Here is a 24,862-nt window from a genome sequence, read left to right as displayed (position 1 = left end):
AGTGCCGTGTGGCTATTCCCGCAGGCGTAGCAAGTAGCAGTACCTCTAGTCAGACTGTGGTACTCTTGCCCATGTCAGATACTACCTTTCCGCAAGAGTGTGCAGAGACATTCCTCTGCCTAACAGGAAACCATGGCCTTGTGCCAGACCTGAACTGAAGTGCAAGAACTAATAAGCCAAGCTTTTTGCAACAAACCCAACTGTAGGCCAGGATCCCCTACCAGCCCAGTCTGCCTCTTCCTTGGGTCATCCAAGTGCTTTCCACTAGTTAACTAATACTTAATGTCAATGAGTAATAGACAATAAAGCAATCAAAACCCAAATCAGAGCCAGAATTTTCCCTTTTACATATGTAACAACAAAGAACCTCCCAGTGCGTTTAAGAACAGATGTAAATATAAAGGAACCTGCTTAGTAGTATACCGAATAGTAGTTGCTGTAGGCCATGATAGAAGCGTATTAGTGAGATTTCTAGGCTTACTAAATAATATATCTTTTAAAAAAAACACCACCACCAAAAGAACAAGAAAAAGACCAAACCCAACAAAATACTGTCCTTCAGTAAGTCTGCATTTTTAATAAACTACTTCTATCTGCAGAAGCTGAAAAAGCAACCTGTAAAATTGCGAGGCAACTATCATGGGCTTCATTGCAAAATGAGGCCAATCGGCACTTTTTCAACAAGCATCAAGAAGATGCTTTGTTTTGGTCCTTACAGGACAAAGTCTCTAACAAATAGTATGCTGGCGGTTGGTTAAAAATGAAGCTACTGTAATTGCAGACTGCCAAAGACTTCTGTGTTTCTGTCAGTATGAAACTGTCAGCTTACTCCCTGCATCCAGAACATTCAAGATTTTAATTCACAAATCTTAACGGGTATGACTAAGTAGAAGAAAAAGCACGTAATTTTATCATCACAATCTGCTAGAAGGCCTGGTATACATTCATATGTGCCTTGTTAATTTTTCAGTTACTTAATTTCAGCATTTAAAAATTCCTCTAATAGCAGTTCTAAAATCCCACTTTGTTCCAATGCTTATGTAAAAGAGACGTGTAACAGTTCCACTTCTGGAAACCAGTTTAATTTTGCTGAATGCATTGCTTTGCACCATCATCATCTTCATCTTCTACTATAGGTTAGAACGAGTCAGCCAGGGAAACTCCTGGAAGCAAAAAAAAAAAAAAAAAAAAATCAAAATAAAACCAACAAAACACCACAGAATAAAAAACATATCAGAATGGATGAACAGTAAGAAGAACAGGATACAAATATGTATTAATTACATATGGAATCCACAGGATTCACAAAGACATTAAAAAAGATCCATAAAGACTGCTCAAAAACTTTTTGGTCTGATTTTGTCAGGAATCGAAAAGAACAACCATAAATTCTTGAAACAGTCATTAAAGACACTATGCATTAAAAATAGCCGACAGAAAAAAACCCAAACAAAAAAATAAGGAAAGCTGATGGCATAGTGTAAAAGCACTCATTCTTCTACCTCCCAAATCTGAAGACAATCTTTCTGCTTTGCAACTACCTCTGCCTTCTCTGTGGTTTAAGTGATACTTCCAGAGGATTTCAGAGGTTTGCCCACATGAAGCTTGCAGAAAAAGAAAGGAAAACATATACATACCTGTTTCTTTCTCTCTGACTGTGGATCAATCATTACATTTATAAGAGAAGGTGTTTGCTTGTCAGTCATGCTTGCTTTCAGCGCATTCTGCAATTCTTCTGGCGTTTTAACAAAGTATCCTTTACCTCCAAAGGCAGACATAATTTCCTCATAGTGTGAATTTGGCAGGAGAGAAACAGGAGGTACACTGCAATGAAATGGAAAATCTCTGATTAATGGCAGGGAAGAATTGCCAGACTGACCAATTTAACTATTTCAGCACTGATTTTAAAGTGTAAGATGATTATTATGCTGGCCTGATGAATTCTTCTGTGCTGGAAGAACTATGTTTCCTATACCACTTCAGCTATGTTTATAGGGTAGCATACTCATTTTCATCTTCTGGAGACATTCCTGAGCAAAGCTTTAGCCTAGTGCTCTTGATACAGAGATCTCAGCTCCAGAAGAAGCCCAGAAGCCCAGAAGCCTCGGAACACGTGTCTCAGGAATTTCAGAGATTATCATGATTTTGGGGATTAGCCCACTATCAACTCTGAACTGTGTGGCTTGAACTGCTGCGGGAACCTGAGACAACTCAGAGAGTCATCTCTCTGCTGCCCTGTTGTGTAAACAATAGTCTGGACTTAGGTCAGTTGCTTGATTTTGGTAACTGGATTTACTTATACAAACTTAGCCTAGGACTAAGTTCACTTTATGAAAAATTTCAATCTGAATCACAAAGCATTAAAAGTGAAGAGAATGACCATTTTGGTCACTTCTTCCTTAATTAACAGGACATACTTTGAAGATGCTCACCATGAAGCAGTATCTCCAAACTTTAACATCTCCTTCCAGGCATCTGCATCCAAACCAGTGTAAATCCCATTGTTGTTTACTACGACAATCAGGACTGGCAAGTTGTATCTACAAAAAGATGCACTTGGAAGAATTTTGCAATACTTGCACCTTTCTGTAAGGTGTTAAAAGTGTTACTGTTCCTTAAAAGTAATAAATAGGCAGATAATTCAATCAATAAATAAAAAGCACTTCCACCTGAAACATGATCTACTTATCACTGATAGCACATTATGTCACAGCAGCATAAAAATGACCTTGTATATTTTCTGGCTTGTTTTCATGTACCCATTGAACAGCAGCATCCTGGGCCTTCTAGTTAAATTGATCCTGGCAATACATGAAGAGGGTCGTCTTGAGCAAAAAACAGTTACCTGCAAATAGTTTCCACCTCCATCCCAGAAAATCCGAAAGCACTATCTCCTTCTATGCAGATCACTTGCTTTTCAGGTGTTCGGTCTTTAGCTACCATAGCAGCTGCTATAGCAAAACCCAGTCCAACTCCCATCGTTCCAAAAGTACCTGCATCAAGCCTAAAGGGGAGAATACAGAATTACCATCCCTTTATTGCTACTCAAAGTTAATCCATGGTGACTTGAGTTTACTTTTAAAAATTTGCCATATACTACTCAAATACTGTTTTATAAACAACTGGTATAAAGAGAGAGTAGATGCATATATCATTATATTCAGCCAAACATTTGATAAGACCACAAATGTTTTAAGTGATATAAACATACTGGAACTCCAACTGAAGTTAAGAACTCTTATTGTAGTACAAATAGTGTATAAAGAACTATTCTTGTATGCTTTTAGCTTGTATAGTAACAATACTTCAAAAACATTCCATTACTCTAGAGATAGCCAGACTACACGAAATCTTTCTATATTTAATTCCTTGAAAATATAACTACAAGTCTGAAAGCCATCAGTTAAATACTGCTGTTCCAATTTTAGTCTTCTGTCCAACTTTTGAAATCAAATTGAAAGCTGTAATTAAGTTAGATCATTTCAGTCAGAAGCACATAATGGATACAAAAGTACATAAAGAACTACATTATTCCAGGGTTAACTTTTCAAATTTGCTTTCAGATATGCGCAATGCAATCTGAAAAGACAACCATTAACATTACTGTGCCCTTATTTTAAATAAGGGGGAAAAAATGCAAACTCTTCCCCCAACTTTACTGAGTTTTTTTTCTTTTGGTTAGTTGTTTTTTGTTTACACAGAAGTATTTAGATTCATTTAGGACACTAGTGCTACTTGCACAAGAAGTCACAAGCTTCACAGTCCCATCAGAAGTTTAACCTCACCAGACAGAACTCACTTTTTCCTCCCATTCAAGAAACAGCACTTAATTTGTACTTACATTAAAACTAGACTACACATAATGATTAAAGTGACATACCAACACTTCCAAATTTGAGTGCCTAAATTTTATGTACGCAGGCTCACATGAAAGTGAGCCCGGTACATAATCCAGTTTCCCAAAATGTATTGATTCTCTTACGTTTTCCCCATTTCTAAGTGTGTTTCAAAGACAAACTCTTTGTATGAATTATTTTCAACATGAGAATCCAAACGATTATTTTTCTTTTAAATCAGTATTTACCACAGACTCTGAAGACAGAAATAAACATCTAGATCAGGGAATTCAACATGATGCTCCTCACTCACTTTCCACAAAAGTGAGAAACTCTTACCATTCTGTTGCAGAACACACAGACAAGTTGCAGAGAATTGTTAAAATCTATGACAGGACATCAGCATATGAGTGGAAAACTTCTCTGAACCCCTCTCCCAACGTACTAAACTTTTTTTTTTTATTTAGAACCTTTAAAAAGGAATACAAAAGTTCTGGACCATCATATTTCTCAGCTAAATGAAAACATTTATACATAGATCTAGCCTGTTGAGTCATCACAACAAAGAAAATACCACACCTTTGACGGGGATAGTAGTTTGGAAGCATAGTTCGTCCAATGTCCATGGTGTTTGCTCCCTCACTTACTAAGATGCAGTCCTTGGGTATCAGTTCTCTGATGTGATGAAAGACTGTGTAATAATTCATAGGCAGGGATTTCTGTAATGCTAATCCCTTAAAAACAACATATATTAGTAACTCCTATGCGTAGAATTTATAATAAGGTACAAAACTGAGATGTGTAAATAATAGTGATGGAAATAAAACTGCACTCTGCTACATAAGGCTGAAGTATTTGGTCTTCCGTGCATTACATCACAGTTATTCCTTCTGTACCTATCCTGGTGACACAATGTATTTATTAGAGGCTCACTCAGCTCAGCAACCCTTAGATGGCCTATCATTATCAGGAAGCTATTGAAACTCAGTTTAACCTGAGAGGCACGTGAAATTTTTCTGCACATGGTTTTGACTATTGGTAACACTCTAAGTGAGCTGTCACCTGTGTACTGAGAGGTAGTTCAAAAAAGTGATCTACTAGAATGAATTTGGTTTAGATCCCAGTGTTGGAAACATGCATCTGAACTTGCAGAATATGCAGAGTTGCATAAAGTTAGGCATAAGCCAAGCATCTCTGGTCTTTCGGCCTTAATAGCTACCTGCTTTTAACACAGATTATACTTCCACCAGCATTGCTAAACAGTTAAACAACACAATTACAGACGAAAACTAAGAATGTATCTTCATGTAAGCTAGCTTCCACTTGCAGTACTTGGAAGTACTTGGAATACCTGCCCATTGCTTAAAAGTCACTGCGCATAATACAACGGCTCTGGCTGTGTTCTTCAACTACCGGTTTTAAGAACCCAATCCCAAAGTTCAGTAACTTACACACAGTTTGAATTTATACAAAACCTGGAATACTTAGCTTACAGTTAAGTATTAAGACTTACAGCTCAAGCTTGACAAGGGTAAGCCTGTACCAGAACAGTATACGTTTTCAAAGTCTGGGTGACATGACTGTCAGAAGTAATTGAGGAACTTGGCTATAGACCAGTGACAAAACTGACTATGCATTAGTACCTGTTAAGGCAAGAAACCTCCTCTTTTCATTAATATAACACTACCTTTGATCTTTCTTCATTGTTCGTTATTTTCTCTCTTAGTCTCTTCCACCACTCTGAATTAGAAGGAAATTTCATTGGTCTTTTGCTGAATTCTTCCAAGAGCTGGAACAACATTGAAATGTTGCAGAGATTTCTTTCAACATATTAAAAAAAACCATCACAAGCATCAGGAATAATGTTATCAAGCAAGATCCCAGCACAATCACAGTAACATTAGTCAGAATCTTTAACATTTACTTTGGGACTGGGTGCATAGCATGAATGTGTTGCCTGAAAAATGGTTTTCCTTGAACACTTTTTTTTTCTTCCGCCCCCCTTTTTTTTTTAACTGGCAACTTACTTTATATAAATCAGAGGAAATTAAGGTCAAAACAAGAGGACACCTGACATTACATTACCTGCTTAGTCACAGCGTTTATGTCACCTAATAAAACTGCAGCTGGCCTCACATTATTCCCCAGCTCTTCTGCACAAACATCAATCTACATTTTAAAAAGAAAGACCACCATTAACTCAAAGATATTGAAGAGAATTTTTCTCAGTACAAGTGAGGAACATTGTTAGACAATGTCCTCATACCTTGTTTTGGCTGTACAGAATTTCATAGAAATGGCATCAGGAAATACTTTATTCAAAGCAAAACCCTATGGCAGTGAAAAAAATTACTTAACGTGAGATGAAAAAATATTTTTCTTTATATTCTTTAGAAAAAGGAAATATAAAAGATGTATTATTTCCTAAGTCAAAAGGAATACTAGCTTAAAAATTTGTGTTATTCCTCTGGAAAAGATGCAAAGATTGGAAGCTGAGATTATGTTCCAGATCACTGAAGACAGACCAGTCAGTACACTGAATCAACGACTAGTCTTCAATTACAAACTCTAAGAGAGGAGATTTTAAGAACATAAACAATTTAATGACTTGTCTTTCTAAGAGCTGGCAGATTGCCAAATACATTAATTAGTTAAATCGACTTTCTTCCTCTTTTCTTACTAACATTCCTGAGTGACTGAGCTCTTATAATGACTGAGTCTGGATCTCAAAGTAACTCTATTTAAAAAAAAAAATCCAGCTGAGACCACAGTCAAACAGTATGAAAGGTTTCACAATTTCAAGATAATTTGCTTTGAATCATGGAAATTCCAGTGTTCCAAAGATCACTGAAGTATCATGAGTCTAATCCTGTATTAGTCAACTACATAGAAGTGTCTGCCCTCCTCATTACAGCAGCACCAAGTCCTTGATCACTGGAACAATGCTGTAACCGTTTTAAGAAAAAATAAGGAAGTAAAAAAAAAAAAATTAAAGAAATCAGAAATATTTCTGGAGAACTACCACAACTACATGCCCTGTACTGCACTGACCATAGGGCAGTATTTGCCACATGCAGTACACTACCAAAAAAACTTACAATAATAGCTCTAGGCAATGCTAGAACACAGAGGACTTCCTTCAAGTGGTAATAAATTTCCTCCTTACCTGAATAACCTTTACATCTTGTCGAAACCTTGGTGGAAGACCAAAATGCAAAATCCAATTCAACCTTGCACCAAGCAAGATGATTACATCAGCATGCTGTAATGCCCTAATAATGGGAAAGAAGAGAACCTGATAAGAAAGAATTATTATTAAATTTAACAGTGTTTTCAAAATTAGAAGTAATTCTAACCACCACAGCAAATTCCAGAATATACATATAATCCTTCCTTCCTCCAAGGTGGCTGTTTAGCCCCAAAACACTGTACCCTTTTACATAGCCAATCATCAAGCCCTTCTTGAGTTTAGGAACTCCAGAAGAAAATTAATTACTATTTTCCTAATACACTCTGTTTGGGAAAGGAATCATTACGCTAGGAGACTAACAAGATGCTATAATGCTGTTGAGGTTAAAGCAAAAGACTCACTACTGTGATACTGGCAACAGTTGGTGCCAAAATTAAGATTGTTGTGGACCTCTCAGCTGAGACTCCTGTTAATTTACCTTTCAGCTGCATAGACAATATTTGGTATATGCTTTTATTCTCCATTTTTCTTAACAGCATGCTTAATAATCATAAAGCTGAGATGCTCAACAACAAACAATATTTTAATCTCAAAGCATATAAATGCTCCATCTGCAAGCTGACTCAGTGCATATTCATACCTACTAGGGTTCTTAGAGTTTATTCACATTAATTTTGCCAAAAAGAGCTCTTATAAATGACTTTAAACATGGTCCTTCAGTGTAGTTTGAAATACACTATTCTTTTTAAATAAAGTGTAATTTAGTGACGGTGTATTGCAAACACCATGCAGAGACAGCAGATAACAAAACTTCACCTTCAATGTGTGCATCTTAAACTTGTTTACGGTGTTAAAATAAAAAGCTAGTAGTTTGTCTAGTGCACTAAATTAGATGTTTAACAAACTGTTTACCAGTTTCATTTTATGTTATGAAACACGTACTCACAACATTGATACATCTACTTGCCAAGGTTTCATAGTTACAGAATATTAGCTCTCAGATAAAGTATCTTCCTGGCCAGCATTCTAAGCGCTGTCAAGAGTGATCCACTTAAATCTGTTGTCTCTTTCCAAGCAAGATCTTCAGTGCTCTAAAATGAGGTACAGAATGTGGCTGAAAACTTTCTGTTGTATTCCCTGGCACTTGTAGACCACCACAATTCCTAGTTGTTTCTCAGATGTTAGGATTAGAAGCCTTGCTTTATATTTACGTTGATCTTGCTGCAGCTACACAATTTGGATGGTTATCAGGAACTACTCCTTTTGCCATTGGTGTAGGCAAAAAAGGCAGTCCACAAAGGTCCACCAACTTTCTGATGTTGTTTTCAGCATGTGAATAAGCAGCACCTGAATGAAATGAAAGAGACTGCTTAATACTACAGAAACCTACTGTATTCGCTTGAATTTCAATTAACCTGATTATATTAGTGGCAGAAAGAGTACTATTTCCCATTATGAAAGCTGCCTGTTATTTTTCATTCTGGAGAATTCAAAATATAACATGCCAAACTACCGGTATTTGTGTTCAAGTTTCCTGTATTTTTGACAAAAACCTTTTATTAAGACTTTGGCTAAACTAGTCAGCTATTTCTGTGAAGCAGGGCAGGGAAAAATAGGAGATTTTGTTCATCTAAAACTACAATTTTGAGTGGGTGAAGTTTGGTATTATGGGGCAGAGACTTCTGTGGCAGCAACTGGAGGTGGCCTTTGTGTTGCGTCATGTCATTTTTTGCTTGCCCCCTGCATGGCATTGTATCACATGCTCCATAATAATCTACCCAAAGAGGTCTACTACAAGCCTTTAATGAAAAAGGAGAAACTCAAAAAAGACCGTATAGAGACATGTGTTTGTGCCTACATTTATTGTAATGCTACCTTCAGTACAAAGCTGCTGAATTAAGGTTGCCCAGGCAATCTAGAATAACTAACTGGTCCTTGTGCAATGAATTTAAGTTCATGAGTCTTAAATCCTAAAAAATAAACTTCTACATTTCTTCCAAAAATTGTGCTAACAACAATATATAGTACAAAGTCCAAATACATTTGTTAAGTAGATTTGAAGAAAACACAACATTTCTCAATTGTTGCCATCAACAAAACACGTACCTACGTATTTTTGAGTTTTCTACCTTTCACTTTCAAAGAACACCCTTTTGTTCATGTGTATCAAGCCAGAGAGAAGAAAAAAAACCTCTCCTGATCTACCTTCTGTCTACTATTTCATTACCTAATCAATTATAAGATCCGTCTCATCTCAACCATTTCAATCCCTGATTAAACGCTGTATCTCTCCGAGATATAGATTGTTCCCATGTCTGCAGGAAAACAGCCTGGGTGAAACAAGTTGGTTATTTCAATTCTGTTCCTAGCAGACCTGTACCTCCAACAGAAATACCACGGCAGTGACTGACATTCCACAAGGAGGGGAAAAAATAAGTGAACCAGCACAGGGAATAATTAACCTCTATCTTTAGGTTATATTTCTTTTATAATTAACCTTTATCTTTCAGGACTGAAATAGACTGGCAGAGTACAATGGAAAGTCTGTAAAACAGCAATAATAGCAACACCTGCTGCGTTGCTTCATCCCAACACAGGTAGGCTGGCACTTTCAGTAAGTCCATGAGGAAAAATGACCTTTGGTTACTCTGATTCTTGCTATCTATGCTAGTGCATCAGACAGAGAATGTAACTTCTGTATTCTTGATAGGATGAGAAGAAACAGCCTCAAGTTGTGCCCAGGGAGGTTTGGATTGAATAGCAGGCCAAATTTCTTCACCCAAGGGGTTTTCAAGTGCTGGAACAGGCTGCCCAGCAAAGTAGTTGAGTCACCATCTCTGGATGTATTTAAAACACACGTGGTGCTTAGGGACATGGTTTAGAGGTAGAAGTAGTAGTGTCAGGCTAACAGTTGATGATTTTAAGGGTCTTTTCCAATATAAATGATTCTATGATTCTGACAGAATTTGTTTGGAATTTTCAAAGTGATCCCTTGGTATTGCCTCTACGCTTAAGACAATGGTTATCTGACTTTTTTCTACTTAAATGTTTATTTTATCAATTGACTTTTCTCTTAAACTAGATGAAAAAGACAACTGTTACACAACAGATTGAAATTTGATGTTAAAATCTGCTCTGTTTTTAGAATATTTTTAAAGAACTTTGTCTGGGTTTTTTGTTCTGGTTTTTTGTTTGTTTTAATAGCGAGTGAAAATGAGATGGCTAACACTCATGGGGAAAAGAAATCACTTCAGTCATTGTTCTTGTCCCAGATTTGTACAGTTCAAAGATACATCAAAGCATGCTACCTTTGCCAATGATTAGCAGAGGCTGCTTGGAATGAGCAATGATAGACACCGCTTTGGATACAGAAGAGCATTCAGCCTTGCTGATGGGGGGTGGCAGGCAGCATTCCATGTACCTGGAAGTCAAGCAAAGCAAAAGAGGCTCTAAAAAAAATTCAAAACAAGAAATGCTGAAGGACAAAATCTATTATTTAGCATAAAACCTTAAAAAAGTTGCTGCGCACCACGTTACTCACAGCATTTATCAGAACAGGGTGTATTTTTTAAAACAGACCTGGAAGCTTTTCCTGCATGTTTCTTTAATCTCATAGGTAGTGTTGTTCCAGAGATTTACAAAGTGACATTACTGTATTACTATCATATTAATTCATTCCTTTTTGCACATTTCATTACAAACTATAATCTATATGACATGCTATGATGCAAGGTTACATTTAGAGTCTGGATTTTTTGTATAATTTCAGCCTTGTGGCAAATTATTTAATCTCTTGCTCTTGTTTATCTTTTTCTTGTTTCAAGAAAAGAAAATATAAAAGTAACTCAAAACTAAAAATTATTTTATTCAGTGACTTGAAAAATAATGAATATAATCTTTACGCACTTGACAGAGCTCTTGTTCACTTGAAGATTCACAAAATCTCCAGGTATGTCAATATAGCAGGAACCCGGACGACCATATATGCTGGTTCTTACAGCCTAGAAAACAGATAACCGGAGTTTTAACCACTATTTGAAGTATTTTAAGTCTTTATTTGCAAAATCCAAGCAAACTCTTCAGTGGGTAGAGAAGGAACATGCTGTTTCATATTGCTGAACCACCACAGGGAAAGCTCCCATGGATTGATTTATACCAATAAATTCAAATTTTGATAGCTATTTACATCTTCCCCTATACGTCATCTGAAACCTTTCAGTAGATGCACAGTATTGGACTGTAAATTCTCTGTTTCATTTACAATGAGACAAATGCATTATCAACTATTGTATTTGAAAATACTAAATTAAAATTTCATGCTGAATTCTATTTAAAGTAACACAGAGAAAAACCAAGACAACCAATGCTTCCATTTTCTATTACTTTTGATTCCAGTTCTGTTACAGGTGGATGCTCTGCTGAATGTGCACTTCTGGAAACAGTATCATTGTATGCAAAATTTAGGCTGACATGGCCAAAGTGTTGCTATAGCAGTAGTAAGAGGCTTTTGTAACCCTTTCTGAAATGTTGAGATAAGGATATGTTTTCTCTTGCTCTCTCAAAAAACCCCATCCAAACCAACAACCAAAACCCAAACACAACCATCTCCACACCCACCGTCCCCCAATCTCTTTCATATAATGAAAAAAAGAGCTGAAGTTTGTGGTATTGCATTTCTAGTTCTTGCACCTCTCCCTAAAAACATTCCTTCATAAAAATTTTCCAGCTCTTGACTGAAGCTAGCAAAAAATGCTGTAGGGATCAGTAAGCATCAGACTGGACCAGAATGTATTTCTAACCTGTTCCATAGCACAGTTTGTAGGAAAGACCTCCCTGGTCATTAATTTACTCAATCAACTGCCACCTAACATCTACAGGATCAAAGTATTTACAGTAACAGATATACAAAAAATAAGCCCTCAAAGCTTATCGAGTCAGAGACAGTTACTCGATGTTCTGTTGCTACTTTAGTATTTTTTCATACCTTTTCAATAACAGCAGGAATAACTTCTAGGCTGCTTGGGCGGACAGATAGTTTGTTGTACAGCCTACCAGCTTCAACCTGAATAAATGCATATAACCATTATATTGATTTCTCAAAGTGATTTGCTCATTTCCATCTCATTTCAACATGAATAAATCAGAAAAAATGCCAAATGGAAAGCAACAAGATGAAAACTCCCACATAAAAAACATGCAGTTCCTCAGCTGGTGGAAACTGTCAAAGCCATACTCATTCCACTGAGGACTTAGGTGGTGGTGCTTCTTTTCTTGGGAAGTTTATTTTGCTTTCTTCCATCTCAGAAGAGACAGACAACAGCAGTTTATACCAGCTGAGAACCTAAACCACAGCATGAATTGTAACATGACTGTGGACAAAGACATTCCAAATAATCTGCTGTATTTACACAGTGTCAATCTTAAACCAGTAGATGGAGCAAATCAACAGCATTATAATATCTGTCAGGAAACGTTAGCGTTTGGGATTGTTATTCTTACACTAATGAAGAAACAACACAAATCATTTAACTGAAATCTTTTTGTACAAAGTTGTATGTCTGTGTACCTGTGGGAATTCTTGGAAAGCTCCCATGGTTTCCTGATTTCTGTCAGAAGAGCCTCCAATAACAATCAAAGGCCTAGAAAAGGGTATTAAAAAAAAAAACAACCTTAAGCATACATACATTTTTTATAACTGCAATCATATCTGTAAACTCTCCTGATGGTCAAATCCTACTGCTCTTGAGATTCTGCGCACCTTCAGCACCACAGACCTCGAAAAGAATAGAAAGTGCCCAGCACAATACAGGAGTGAATTCTACATATCAGTGTGTCACCTGGTAGACTTCCTAGCAGCTTTGGGGTCACTAGTTTCAGGACAGCCTGGCTGTATTAAGTGATCTGCATCTTGCATAAAACGTCCAAAACCAAGTCAAATTGCTAGCAATTTTCATTAAAGTTTGGTAACATGGGTGATAAGGTGGTTTGAAAGGAATGACAACAGATAATCTAAAAAGCTAGAAAGTATCGATTGATGCAAAAAGTATTAAGATGTTTGCTCGTAAGAGACATTGTAACATGTACAAACACTAGAACTAAGAAACATGGTAGGAAACAATCTTTTCAGAAGATTAGATCTTTGTATACAATTAGGAACATAGCAGAATCTAGCTGATGACCTGGCAGCACTTCTCCCTGTGCTCAGTTTTTAGTAAAAACAACCCAAAAAACAATGACCAGAGAGATGAACAAAAATTTAACATGCCTACAAGTGGTTCTGTTCTTAAATTAGTACATAGCTATGTGAGAAAGGCAGCATTAGTTTATAATATAGGTTATACATTCCACAGAAATATATTTTTATTACAATTTCCACAAAATACAATAGACTGTCCCACAGTGAATGAAAACTGGCATTTTATTCAGTTTGTAGGTCAAACTCCTTAAAAAGCTAAATGCTGACTTAATAAGAAAAAGTTGGCTTATCAATCTGCTCATTCATCCACACTAAATTGAAATACTGGGTCAATAGCTTTCTAGGCTTTTCTCCTAAACCATTTCTCTTCAGATACTGTCTTCCCTTTGACAGCATTTATCTATACAAGGTGTTAAGCTGATTACAGTGTGCTCAATGCATAATGCTAAATTTAATCACCCATAAAATTTGGGGATATGCGCATCTAGATCCAAGCTTCATAACCAAGCCATTTCTCTGCCACAAATCAAAAACGTCAGTTCTAATCCTCTGACACGGTGAGGTGAGAACTTCAGGCTGTACCTTACCTCTATGAAAAATCCTTATGGAAAATCCATGTGGTGTATACTCTACAGTATTTTATTCTGTTGATTCTCTCCCCTCAGCAAAATGGTGATGACTATCCACAAAACACTAGTCTGTTTCACAGTGACAAACCCTGTGTTCCTTTCACTTACCTTTTTCAAATTTATTTAAATGTTTTAAAAAACAAAGTAACCAGTACTCCCCAATACTGAAATATAACAGAGAACCCTCTAACCTGAAGAAAGCCAACTCCAACAGCTATACCTTGAGAAGATTTGGTTCTGCTTTGAAAGTTTACATTATAACCAGAAAGAAGTTTTTCCCCAATGAAATCATCATACTGTACTACTGTCACATACTGCAGACATTTTTAAGAGCAGTCCTTATTACCGCATGTAGTTTAAATTAAGTCAAAAACAGTGAGGCAGGAATACGTTGACTACAGTGAAACTAGTAAGAATACCAAGCATTATGGACTTGCAGGAGAAGAATTTTACTAAACTGAAAAAAATCTCCACTGCAACCTCTGGTAAAGAGCATGGTATTTCACTATGCTACTGTACACCAAAGTCTTACAAGTATCACAAACTCTTCTTTGGAGCCTATTCTCACAGCCAAACTGAGATACAAAAGCTTTTGTTCAGAATGAGGCAGGAGATAAGAAAGCAGCACCGTAGGCAATTTTAACATGAAATATCAAAAGGTTTTTTACCCTCGGAAATGCAGTTTGCCAAGCCTTCATTAGTTACCTACTTGGCTAGATTTACATGTCCAAGAGCTCAGTGTGACAAGCCCACAGGGTAAACCAAAGGCTTTTCTACTCAGATAACCTGTACTCAGGCAATACAATCTAAAAAAGCATGATCGGTAGCAAATAGTGTCATCAGACTGCTTGACTTTCTCCCAGTTGATGCAGAAGAGGTTTCGTTCACCTAGAAGTGACTGAAACGGAGCAGAATCAGAACGGGTCTCCAAGGCTCAAGGACGACAACTCATACAAAACTTTAAGGGCTATCACTTATTCCGAGTTATTCAAAGTCAGAACCAGCAGGGTCAGTTCAATTATTAGCTTAATATTTCTGTGAGAAATGAGCCAAAGCTCAGCCATTGCAGCATGTTAACAATGCCAGGTGTAATGTCATGGAATTACACGACATCTGAGAGATACTGATGAGGGCTAACCTTGCCCTACAAATTGGTCTCCTCATGCCACCTTCTCACAGTGAGAAAGGCGACTTAACACCTTGTCGCCACAGGAAGAGGAAGATCTCTCTAACTTCTGTTCCCAGCTGCATAATCCACTCCCTCCCTTGCCTAGGTGCTTGATGCTTGCCTGACTGCAGAGTGAGCTGATTCAGATCGCTTATCTAACATGACATTATTTACTGATTTTTGCTGGGTTAGCTTTTTGCCAGAATAATGAACCGAATGTGATTGGGCAGACAAGTGCCAGAGCCGTCAAGAGCACAAGCAGCAGGAGTACATGGCCAGGACAAAGGTGTGGGGATGATGTGGACCTATGTCCCTTTTCACAGCAGACTGTATTTGATTGGTGTAACCAAACCTCTCAATGTGTATTGTATTTTCATCTGCTTTCCTTTGCTAGGGCTACTCCTGCTCTTCTCTTGCAAAACTCCTTCTCTGTAGTGCCTGCCCAAGTATTCATGCTGCTGTCTAGTGAAACAGGCCAGAAATCTGATCAGTTAACAGAAAAATCCCTATTCTTCCTCTCCAAAGCATAGCGCTCTTTTTTACGCTGGTAATGCCAGCCAAAAGTAAATGTGAAAACATGTCTGGGATTCTCAGACAGTCAGTGGAGGTGCCTACTAATGAAGGAGCCAAGGAAAATTAGCTTCATTAGGCTAAATTCATGGTTTGTGAATGTTTACTTCTCTCCTTTTGACACATGGCAGGCAAAAGGCAAGCCTGATGTGACCAGTGAAGAAAATCATTGGGCAAGCACTGTGGTTTGGTCAGTGAAAACCAATCTTCTTACAATATTGTCAAATCTTCTGCCAAACTAAATAAGTCACTCCATCTTTTGGCAGCAGTACACGTTTATGCAAGATCAAGTCAGGTAAACAGAGCTTATCTCAGGCAAAACTCAGCTGGTGAGAAAATAGCAATGTCTCCTGCAAATCCATAAGGAAGTGCCATGAACACTTTCTTATAACCAAATCGATGACTGTCCAAAAGCAAGGTTTTCATAGGATTTTTAAAAAAAATCTAGGATCACATAAGGACAGCAGAACTTTTGTCAAGAACTCATTTTTCAAAAAAGAATTTGAACACTAGATGTCTTTTTTCAAAGTGTCAGAGACTTGATTGGTTAGTGTTCCCATTATCGAGCTTCCTTTGTCCATTAGCCATGGCTAATCTAATGCTCCAGATCACGTGCACTTGGTATTACCAGAGCTTCTACCCAAAATACCTCATACAGCTTTCTGAACAGTTTTCAGTGGCAGACCAGTTAAAGTTGCCATGTGAGGGCTTGTGGGAGTAAATGCTAACACTCTGTACATCATTTAATTCAATACTTAATTACTGCTCTAAATGTCTGAGTGGGGAGCAAATATGGATTTTAATAATGCAGTTGTCAATCTGTTCACATATGAAATACAGTAATTCAAAGGCAATGTGGATGTAAATTTAGAAAAAAATCTCTAAGACTTTCCACAATCAATAAAGCATTAAAGGCTGAATATTATCTTCATTTTCAAATGTATCCATACAATCAGGTATACTGACAGATTTTCTAATATATGGATAATGGGGTTGGACAAAAAGGAGAATTTTATCCATAAGAATATAAAAAAGCAGAACTAAATTCCTTTTAAGGTTGATAAATAAAGAATTCCCTTCTCATTACCCCCAAGAAAATACAAAAAGTCCTATACTAAATATTGTGGAGCTCAACATCAGCAAGAAATAACAGCAAACAATCATTAGAATTTTAAAGGGAAAATGTAGTCAAATTACCAGCAGTTCATGGTTGCATTTGCCATCCCACCAAGGGCATGTAAAAAACCTGGACCGGACACTACAAGACATACTCCTGGTCTAGAGGGAGGGAAAAAAAAAAAAAGAGATCAAGAGAAGAGGAGAGTGAGCACAGGGAACACTAAACAAATCACCAACAAATATTAGTAAGATGCTGAAATATAAAATATTGAAGTTTTACTCATGTCATCAAAATGCATGAACAGCCAGGGATTTGTATGAAGGACTATAAACATAGGACTCAAATAATTTAGCTGTACCAACTGAATTAAAAACCCAAGTGAACAGTTATGTGCCACCCACACAGAGGCCTGCAATATATGCAGGCTCATCATAACACAGCTCCTTACTACTTTTATTGCATTTACTCCATCATCTAGCATTTATATGGAATTTGGTAAGCCACTTATGTTTGCAATTTTCTCAACTCCACTTTAGCACTAGATACCAGTGAAGAAAGCTCACAAAGGAAGTGCATCTGATTCAACACAAATTTTATTACAGTTTCATTCAGGCAGAGGCACTTGTTATTCCAGATGACGACACAAAAATGACAATTCTTAACTACTGAGCATTCTTTAGTAGCTTTACAGACTCTTTATATATCATGAAAAAAAAAATCTTACTTCCAGAGGACTACTCAAAAGAACTAAAAAACTGCATAACACACATGTCATGTTTGCAGACAGAATAAGGAATGATCACCTGCATCGTTGGGTCTGCAACTGTAAGCAAGCAGACATCATCTTTAATTTAGAAAAGGATCCATGGGTTAACCCAAGAAGCACACCTCACAAGTTACAGGCCACAGAATGCTTCCCAAAAACATTAGGAGCAAAATGCAGTAGAAAAGAGGGAAAAACAGTATTTTCATGTCAGAAGCAGCACAGGGGAGACTGGAAGGCATATGATCAGTCTCTGTATTGAAAGGTATTTGTTGAATAATACACCCAGATGATGAAGTTAAGGTATAGCGGATCTACCAAGTAGCAACAAACAATGGTGGCATGACTTCTGTCCCTCATACCAATGGTGTCAAACTACTATTCAGAAATGAAAAGAAAAAAAAAATTTAAAAGTTTTAAGATGGACAACATTACATGAGCTTAAGCATCTCCTTGTTCCTATCCTGAATCATAGCAATGGAAATACTGACAACCATTATTGACAGTTATTTTAAAGTTTGCATTCCATTTTAACTGCCCTACATCTACACACACTAAAAACACCTAGCTCCAAAACAGAAAAACATTCCTAGCTTCTAACTGTTAAGTCTAATACAGTTAATATTATATTATTATAAATATTATTAAATATGGAATGTACCTGCCAGTCAAATATCCAACAGCAGATGCAGCATAGCAGGCCTATTGAACATAATGGAGTTAATTATACAGTTATTATTACATATACATTTCATGATATCTTGTACATAACTTTCAACAAAAATAGTGAAAATAAGCAGGTACAGATTTTGCCCTAATCATTAGAGCTTAAATGTAAGTATAAGCACCCCTTCACCCTCCCCATTATAAGGTGCGTTCATGAAGGCTTATATGAAAAATCTCAAAACTCGTCTCCACATCTCATGCTTCTGTTATTCCAGGATATTACATTACAAATATTTATGATTTAAAAAAAAATGAAAAAACAGCAACATAAAAGAAAACCCCCATAACCAGGGAAGCAAAATGAACAGAACGGCATAAGAAACTTCTGCCTTCTACGGCCTTCTAGACTAACATTTAAGAGGGATTTACAAGAGCAAGGCAACAAACAGAAATCCAGCCATCACTGGAATGACTCATCGTGTTTCAGAAATTAAGCAAAAGGTTGAAATCACATGCTGGAAAGATTCATTAGAAGATTAGGCATTGTCTTTCACAAGTTGAGCTGCTGAAGTATTTCTCACTCCGTTTCTGGTATCACACTTAGCTTTAGCTACTTTGTCATTTAAAGAAAAATTGCATTTTGCATAATCTTCACAAAAGTAATGCCTGCAACATGTATTAGCAGAGCTTAGCAACAGCATTATTACAGAGTACGATTTTATGCTATTCCTGTAGTAATATTAAATATTTGGATGTAAAGTTCACCTGGTAAGAAGACAATGTGTGATCAAGCAGAAACAGAAGCTTACGGCAGACCTGAGAACTCCAAAGGATTCAGACACAGGATATTGCCAACTCCCTCCCTCATATTCTCATGCTTTTGTCTTGAATTCAGCAAGTTCTAACAATTAATGGGAAAAAAGTAATTTTGCAAATTCTTTTTTAAAGTAAGGTCTTGGCCTTATAGCCTGCCTCTTCCATTTTGAAATACAGTTGGGATTTTGTTTTTCAGTTGTATTTGAGTACTTATTATGATAAGAGGAGTAAGTAACACAAAAGCTCCTTCTAAAAGTCTACAAACCTACTAAGCATTTTCCTCAAACCTATGAATAATTCTAGATAACACAGCATGTTAGCAACGTCAGCTTAAATTGAGTGAAAACACAGACTTATTATAAGCTTAGATGGAAAAAATGTCTTTAATATCCTCATGCTCCTACAGACACAGACAAAGTGTTTGAGAAAAATGTGGGGCTTAATAGAGGAATAATAAGCAGCCCTTATTTTCTTTGCAGCATTAGGATAGGGATTTGTTGACAAAAAAGCTAATTGACAAGAAAAATTTCTACTTTTCATAAGCCTCTTACATGGAGAAATAAAATGTCAGTAATATTCAAGAATTAGATAACAATTTGATGACATATCTGCATGCAAAAAATTAGAAATATTTGGAGTAGGTGTTAATAAAATCTTGTTAATGGAGTGCAAAGCATAGTGTTGAGTTTCCATGGCAGTAATTTTTTAGAATTGAGTGGCAAAATAAAGCAGCACATAGACTTTGGGTTCGCCTACAGTCATTGCCATTAAACCTTTTACTGCTTCATTCTGCAAGGAAGCAACATGACTAAATCTATCTGTCATAGAAGAGACGTGATCATAAATAATTTTGAAGGTATACTTAAAAGATCTTTTTCTATGTGAACAGTAAGAATGAAAACCCATTTTACTTATGAACCTTGCACCCTCACCACTAAAATAGGAGTAATGACACTCATATTACCTGTTAAGGTCACAACACAGTTGACCAGCTGAAACCAGATCCTTCTTTTCCTCAGACAGGCCAGAAGGCCGTAGGCATATAAAATGCCAATGACCAAACCCACAATCAACATTAGGAAGAAATGTCAGAGGTCCAAATGCAGGCACTGAACTCAAAGTTTGCAACCACCTACGAGAGCTGGGCTTGAACTGTAGCCAAAGCTGAGGCCTGTTGCTCTCATACAAGTAGAGGAACACTAAGCAGGGTTTAATTAAACTAGCCTGTTTTCAACTCAAACATAAGCAAACTAATACAACATAGCTAGTAAACAATGGTTAAGCATTTTTGTACCCAGTGGCCCAGTTAAAACAGTACTGCCATGCCTAGGAGCGGGCCTGAAGTCCTTATGGCAATTGTACCTAATGCTAAACATTCCTTTAGGGCTTGTGATCAACTTGTTAGGAGAACTTGCTGTATGAGCCTGAGCTTGGTACACTATGTCTTTTGTTATGACATACAACTTAAGTGCAGGCCTTGAAAATATGGACACAGGTTTAAAGCAGCAGTCACAGAATAATAAGCAGCTTGCTGATGGCCAACTACTGGTCATTGAAAAAGCACAACTTTGAGTGTTGGGAAGACACTGCTTTTGCTTTAGGAAAAGCAGTAATGGCTAAGCAAGGGAGGGGAAAAACCCCAAACCAATACAGAACAAAAAACAACCAACAGATGTGCAACAGGGTAATGCACCTATCTTGGCCTGGGAAAGTAACGCCCATCCAGCACAACACAGTCCAGGCATGGAGGCCAGCGGGTAAGATCTGTTCAGAGACCAAAACATCTTATAAAAAGAGATCTTTCATCTAAGGGGTGGAGAAAAAAAGATGTCCACTTTGGTACCAGCTGCCTTTATTGAAGGGTTCTCAACTCTTATTCCGTTGACAGCTAGCACCATCTGTGCTAACTACTCCATACCAGCTCCAGCATATTATATACTAATGACTAGCTTAGGATACTATTATCACGAAGAGATTACTTTAAATATGCAGTGATAATTATTATTAAATATTAATAACTAAACAGTAGCAGTATGTGTTGTTTAATGAGTAACAATCTAGTAAATGGTTTTTTGAAGTTTAAAACTGACCTGGGTTATCAGTCTTCTAACAGTCACAGCAATCTCTAATTACCCAGGAACACTATTCAGTGTTCAAGGAGCATATGGGACATGGATTGAACTGCTTCTAGCAAACTTGTGCCATGTTACAGAACATAGGAGATTAGCTAACATATCGGTAGTACTACTGAGCTTTTAACTTTATGCTTTAACTTGGTCTTTCTAGTCAGTTTATTCTGCAGTTTTATGTGCTCTTGCTACATCTGGCCCAGAAATGAGGCAGAAACTCAACCCCTGGAAAAAACTTTGTTTTCCATTGATCTCAGATCATATACAGCTGCCTTTACCAATAAAGGAAGCAGCTGTATACACATCCTCCACAGCCAGACCACACAACTAATAAACTTGGACAATTAAAACCATGACATGTAAATATTAAGTGTATCTTGAAAATACTGTGTACAACCTTTTACCCTTTCCTCTGACAAGCAATTACTTTATGACTTCACTGAGGACAAAAACCAAAACAAAACCCACCACAAGATGTATCTTTGTTCATCATTTTCCATTCCCCAACGATGAGAAACCCTGACATTCTGATGTAAAAACAAATCTTCATGTTATTGTTATTCCCCTAAGCAAAAGTACCTCACCATTCATACAGCAGAAGGCTTCTTGTCTTGTCAACCTAACAGAAAACAGCCTAGTAAAGAGTAATAAATAAGACAGCATCTCATTTGGCAGTGCAAAGCAATCTTCCCTGTTATTTACAGACACATGAGGAAATTTATTTTAATCATGTTAGTAACAAAAGCTAAAACTAGAATATTTGCTAAATGGCCTACAGGAATATAAAGACTGTGTTGAATTCCCAGTCCTTCAAAGGAATCAAACACACCTTTTAAACATACTTGTATATGTTTGCCTTTCTCACATATTACAGATTTTTCCATATAGAAGCATGCATTCCTCTATAAATTATCACATTCCAAATTAAGGATGTAAGGATTAGACAGCAAAACATACAGCTCGTAACCACCTGATTCAGGAGAGCTAACATTTTAATACTTCATTGACGTGTGGGACAATCCACGAAGGCTACGAACTACATGGTGGAAAACAGAAAAAGAACACCGCTGCAAAACACAGGCACCTGAACATGGTGCAGGCCCAGAATATTAAAAGGAGCTCCTTGTAAAGGTAGTAAAATTCTAATTAATAGTGTTCATAGAGAGACAGGATCCATAAACAAGTTAAAGCACAAGAAAAATCTCCTGACAAGATAATAATCAAACTCTTTATTTGTTGGCATCAGCTATGGAAAATTGACAAATGTAGTAGAGCAACTCTGAGTATGGAAAGCTGATGGTCCATTTGCTAGCAGTGCAATACAGAGTCAGCTTGTGTAGCAATCCTTGAAAATGAGATATATACCTGAGGTTATTATATTCAGCCTCAGACCATCTAAGAAACTATTGAATGCTTACAGAGTTACTACTGGGGAAAAAACAAACAAATCAAGAACTAGTGGCAAAACATCAAAATGCTAATGAGCTTGAGTCTAATTTCTGATACCTAGACAACAAAGCTGAAATATATACAATTAAGATTGTCTAACTGTATGCTCATGCTTGATTTTGAGCATTCGGAAGCATTGTAACTTTCTATGGTTTGTTCTTTGGTAAGCTTTTAGAACACAGTTAAGGAAAAAAAGATACTACAATTATTGAAAATAGTCAGGACAAATTTATCAGCAGGAAAACTTTCCTGTTTGGACACTGCAAGAACAGAACAGAGACAAGGAAAAAAAAAAAAATCTATCTTTTTAGGCCTGTAGGTGATAACTCTTAAGTAAAACATCCTTCTAAACAAAAAGGAAAAAAAAAAGCTAAGAAAGTTCTAAAAAAAGAATTAAAATACTACCAATTAGAGAGAGAATGATAATATTGTCCTAATTTGGAAGGCAGGACATCAGCAAAAGAAAATGACGGTAGAAAAATTTAAGGGAGAAGCATCTTGGAAAGTCTATAGAAAGCTACAGAAAAACAACTTGGTTAAGTCTCCCAAAGAAGTGGCAAATAAAATTTAACAACATATGACTTGAAGGAGACAAAATTGATCATTTCTTCTTTCTGCAATAGATTGGTTTGTTCAAATTCTTTTTCTCTCTATTTTCATCCTATCTTCTCTCCCTTATTGCAGAAAGGCATCTAAAAATTAAAAAAAAAAAGTTGCAATTCCCTTATCAGAAAAGGAGGGGGCACTTAAAAATCGAAAGGGGAAAAGAAACACCCAACCCAATCCACCAAAGCTCTCCTTTATTCTAGAATAACAGTAACTGCTTCTCTACATGTTCTTTAAAGGAACGTTCAGAGACCATATTCTTCCTGGTAAGAAAAGGTAAATTAGATTTCATTCCATTGTAAAACAGTTAAAAGAAAGAATTGGTCCTACTATAGATATATACTTACGGCTTGTTCGTTTCTCATTCCTACGTATTTTATTCCAACTGCTTGGGCTGCAATTGCGATTTCAGTGACGGGAATACCCACAATGCCAAACATGTATTCAATATTCTAGAAAGAAAAATGGTAGAAGAAATCAGAATTGTTTCTACAATAAATAATAAACTTCAATAAACATGTGAAACGCAGTCATATTAACTATACAGGCAGTCTAAAAGTAAGTTGTAACAACATATATATTCACATAAAAGTTCAGAGGCCACTGTGGAAACATACACAGTGGCAGCTGGTGTTTGCAGTTCAATTCTCTGTAGTTGTTCCACTGCTTCTAGGCCTCCAAAATCTACTGCTTTCACAACTGCTCGGCCCAGCTTCTCAGTAGTCAGCGTATGTTTAGCTTTTTTTACTGACCACTTCTTACTTGTGATGTCTCTGCCACGTCCCAGCATGTCAACTTTACTTCTTCTGGAAATTCCTCATATCATTACATGTTCTTACGCTTTCACAGAGAATTAACAGAAAAAAGGCCCCAGGAAACAAATGGGGTGGTATCATACCCCAGGAACTTATAGATTAAAAGACTATACTTATTTTTATTAAAAATAAACTACCTTTTCATGCCTCACAGACCAAACACAAAATCTTTTGTTAAGACCAGCGTCAGTTCAGCACCATCTCAAGTTGGGAGACAACAAACACTACGATAACCGTAAAGGCGGAGCTCCCACAGGCAGAGCGGCAGCGGGCAGCCAGCAGTACCTGATGGGAAAGCTCGTAAGGGGGAAGAAATAAGCGAAGGACTGGGGAAAGCCGCACAGGGGTCCCCACCTGACGCCTGCCCACGGCAGCACTGGGACCTGCCGGGGCCGGGCTCGCTCCCGGCGGGACCTTCCGCCTTCCCACAGAGCGACAGGGCAGGCCCTTCTCGCCCGCCCCAGGGAGAACGGCAGCAACGCGCAGGGTGTGTCCGGCCGCGCACCCTCACTTCTCTCCATCCCCGCGGGCACTCGTGACCTGGCCCAGCCGCTCCCCGCCCCGCGAGAACTGTCCCTGCCCGCTCGCCGTACGGAAGCTGCTCGCCGCTCCCCCCGCCCCCACGCTCTTACTTGAGCCTTGAGGGACTCAGCGACGAGCTGAGCCCCGCTGACAGCCTCCCCATCCGTACCGCTCCCAGAGACCATTCTGGCTCCACACAAGCCGAAGCTGCCCACGGGTTAAACGAACGGAACAGGCCCGTCGGCCGAAGGTCGGGTGAAAGTTGACTGGCACACCACCCAGCCAATGAGACAGCGGAGGGGGCGGGCCCAAGGGTCGCAGATGCCCATCTCTGACCCCGCTGGCAGGCGGTGCGGGGACCTGGGCGAATACTGGGGAAGCTATTGG

The 24,862-nt window shown here is 37.7% G+C and overlaps 1 protein-coding gene across 1 annotated transcript; it reads right to left on the bottom strand.

The window, feature by feature from the left end:
* Positions 1 to 645: 645 nt before the first annotated feature.
* HACL1 (2-hydroxyacyl-CoA lyase 1) lies at positions 646 to 24,660 on the bottom strand (the record flags this gene model as incomplete). Its single annotated transcript, XM_081996804.1, has 17 exons — positions 646 to 1,163; positions 1,638 to 1,824; positions 2,433 to 2,540; positions 2,846 to 3,004; positions 4,416 to 4,570; positions 5,524 to 5,625; positions 5,922 to 6,005; positions 7,003 to 7,108; positions 8,238 to 8,373; positions 10,335 to 10,447; positions 10,933 to 11,027; positions 12,011 to 12,088; positions 12,593 to 12,665; positions 16,787 to 16,867; positions 18,134 to 18,174; positions 23,486 to 23,590; positions 24,586 to 24,660. 17 exons carry the CDS (start codon positions 24,658 to 24,660, stop codon positions 1,131 to 1,133), a joined length of 1,731 nt encoding a protein of 576 aa, XP_081852930.1. The 3' UTR covers positions 646 to 1,130.
* Between the last annotated feature and the right edge of the window lie 202 nt (positions 24,661 to 24,862).

The sequence above is a fragment of the Phaethon aethereus genome, assembly GCF_964289735.1.
Source record: "Phaethon aethereus genome assembly, chromosome: 2".
Lineage (NCBI taxonomy): Eukaryota > Metazoa > Chordata > Aves > Phaethontiformes > Phaethontidae > Phaethon > Phaethon aethereus.
The sequence above is the reverse complement of the archived record's forward strand: the minus strand, read 5'-3'. Positions and strand labels throughout refer to the sequence as shown.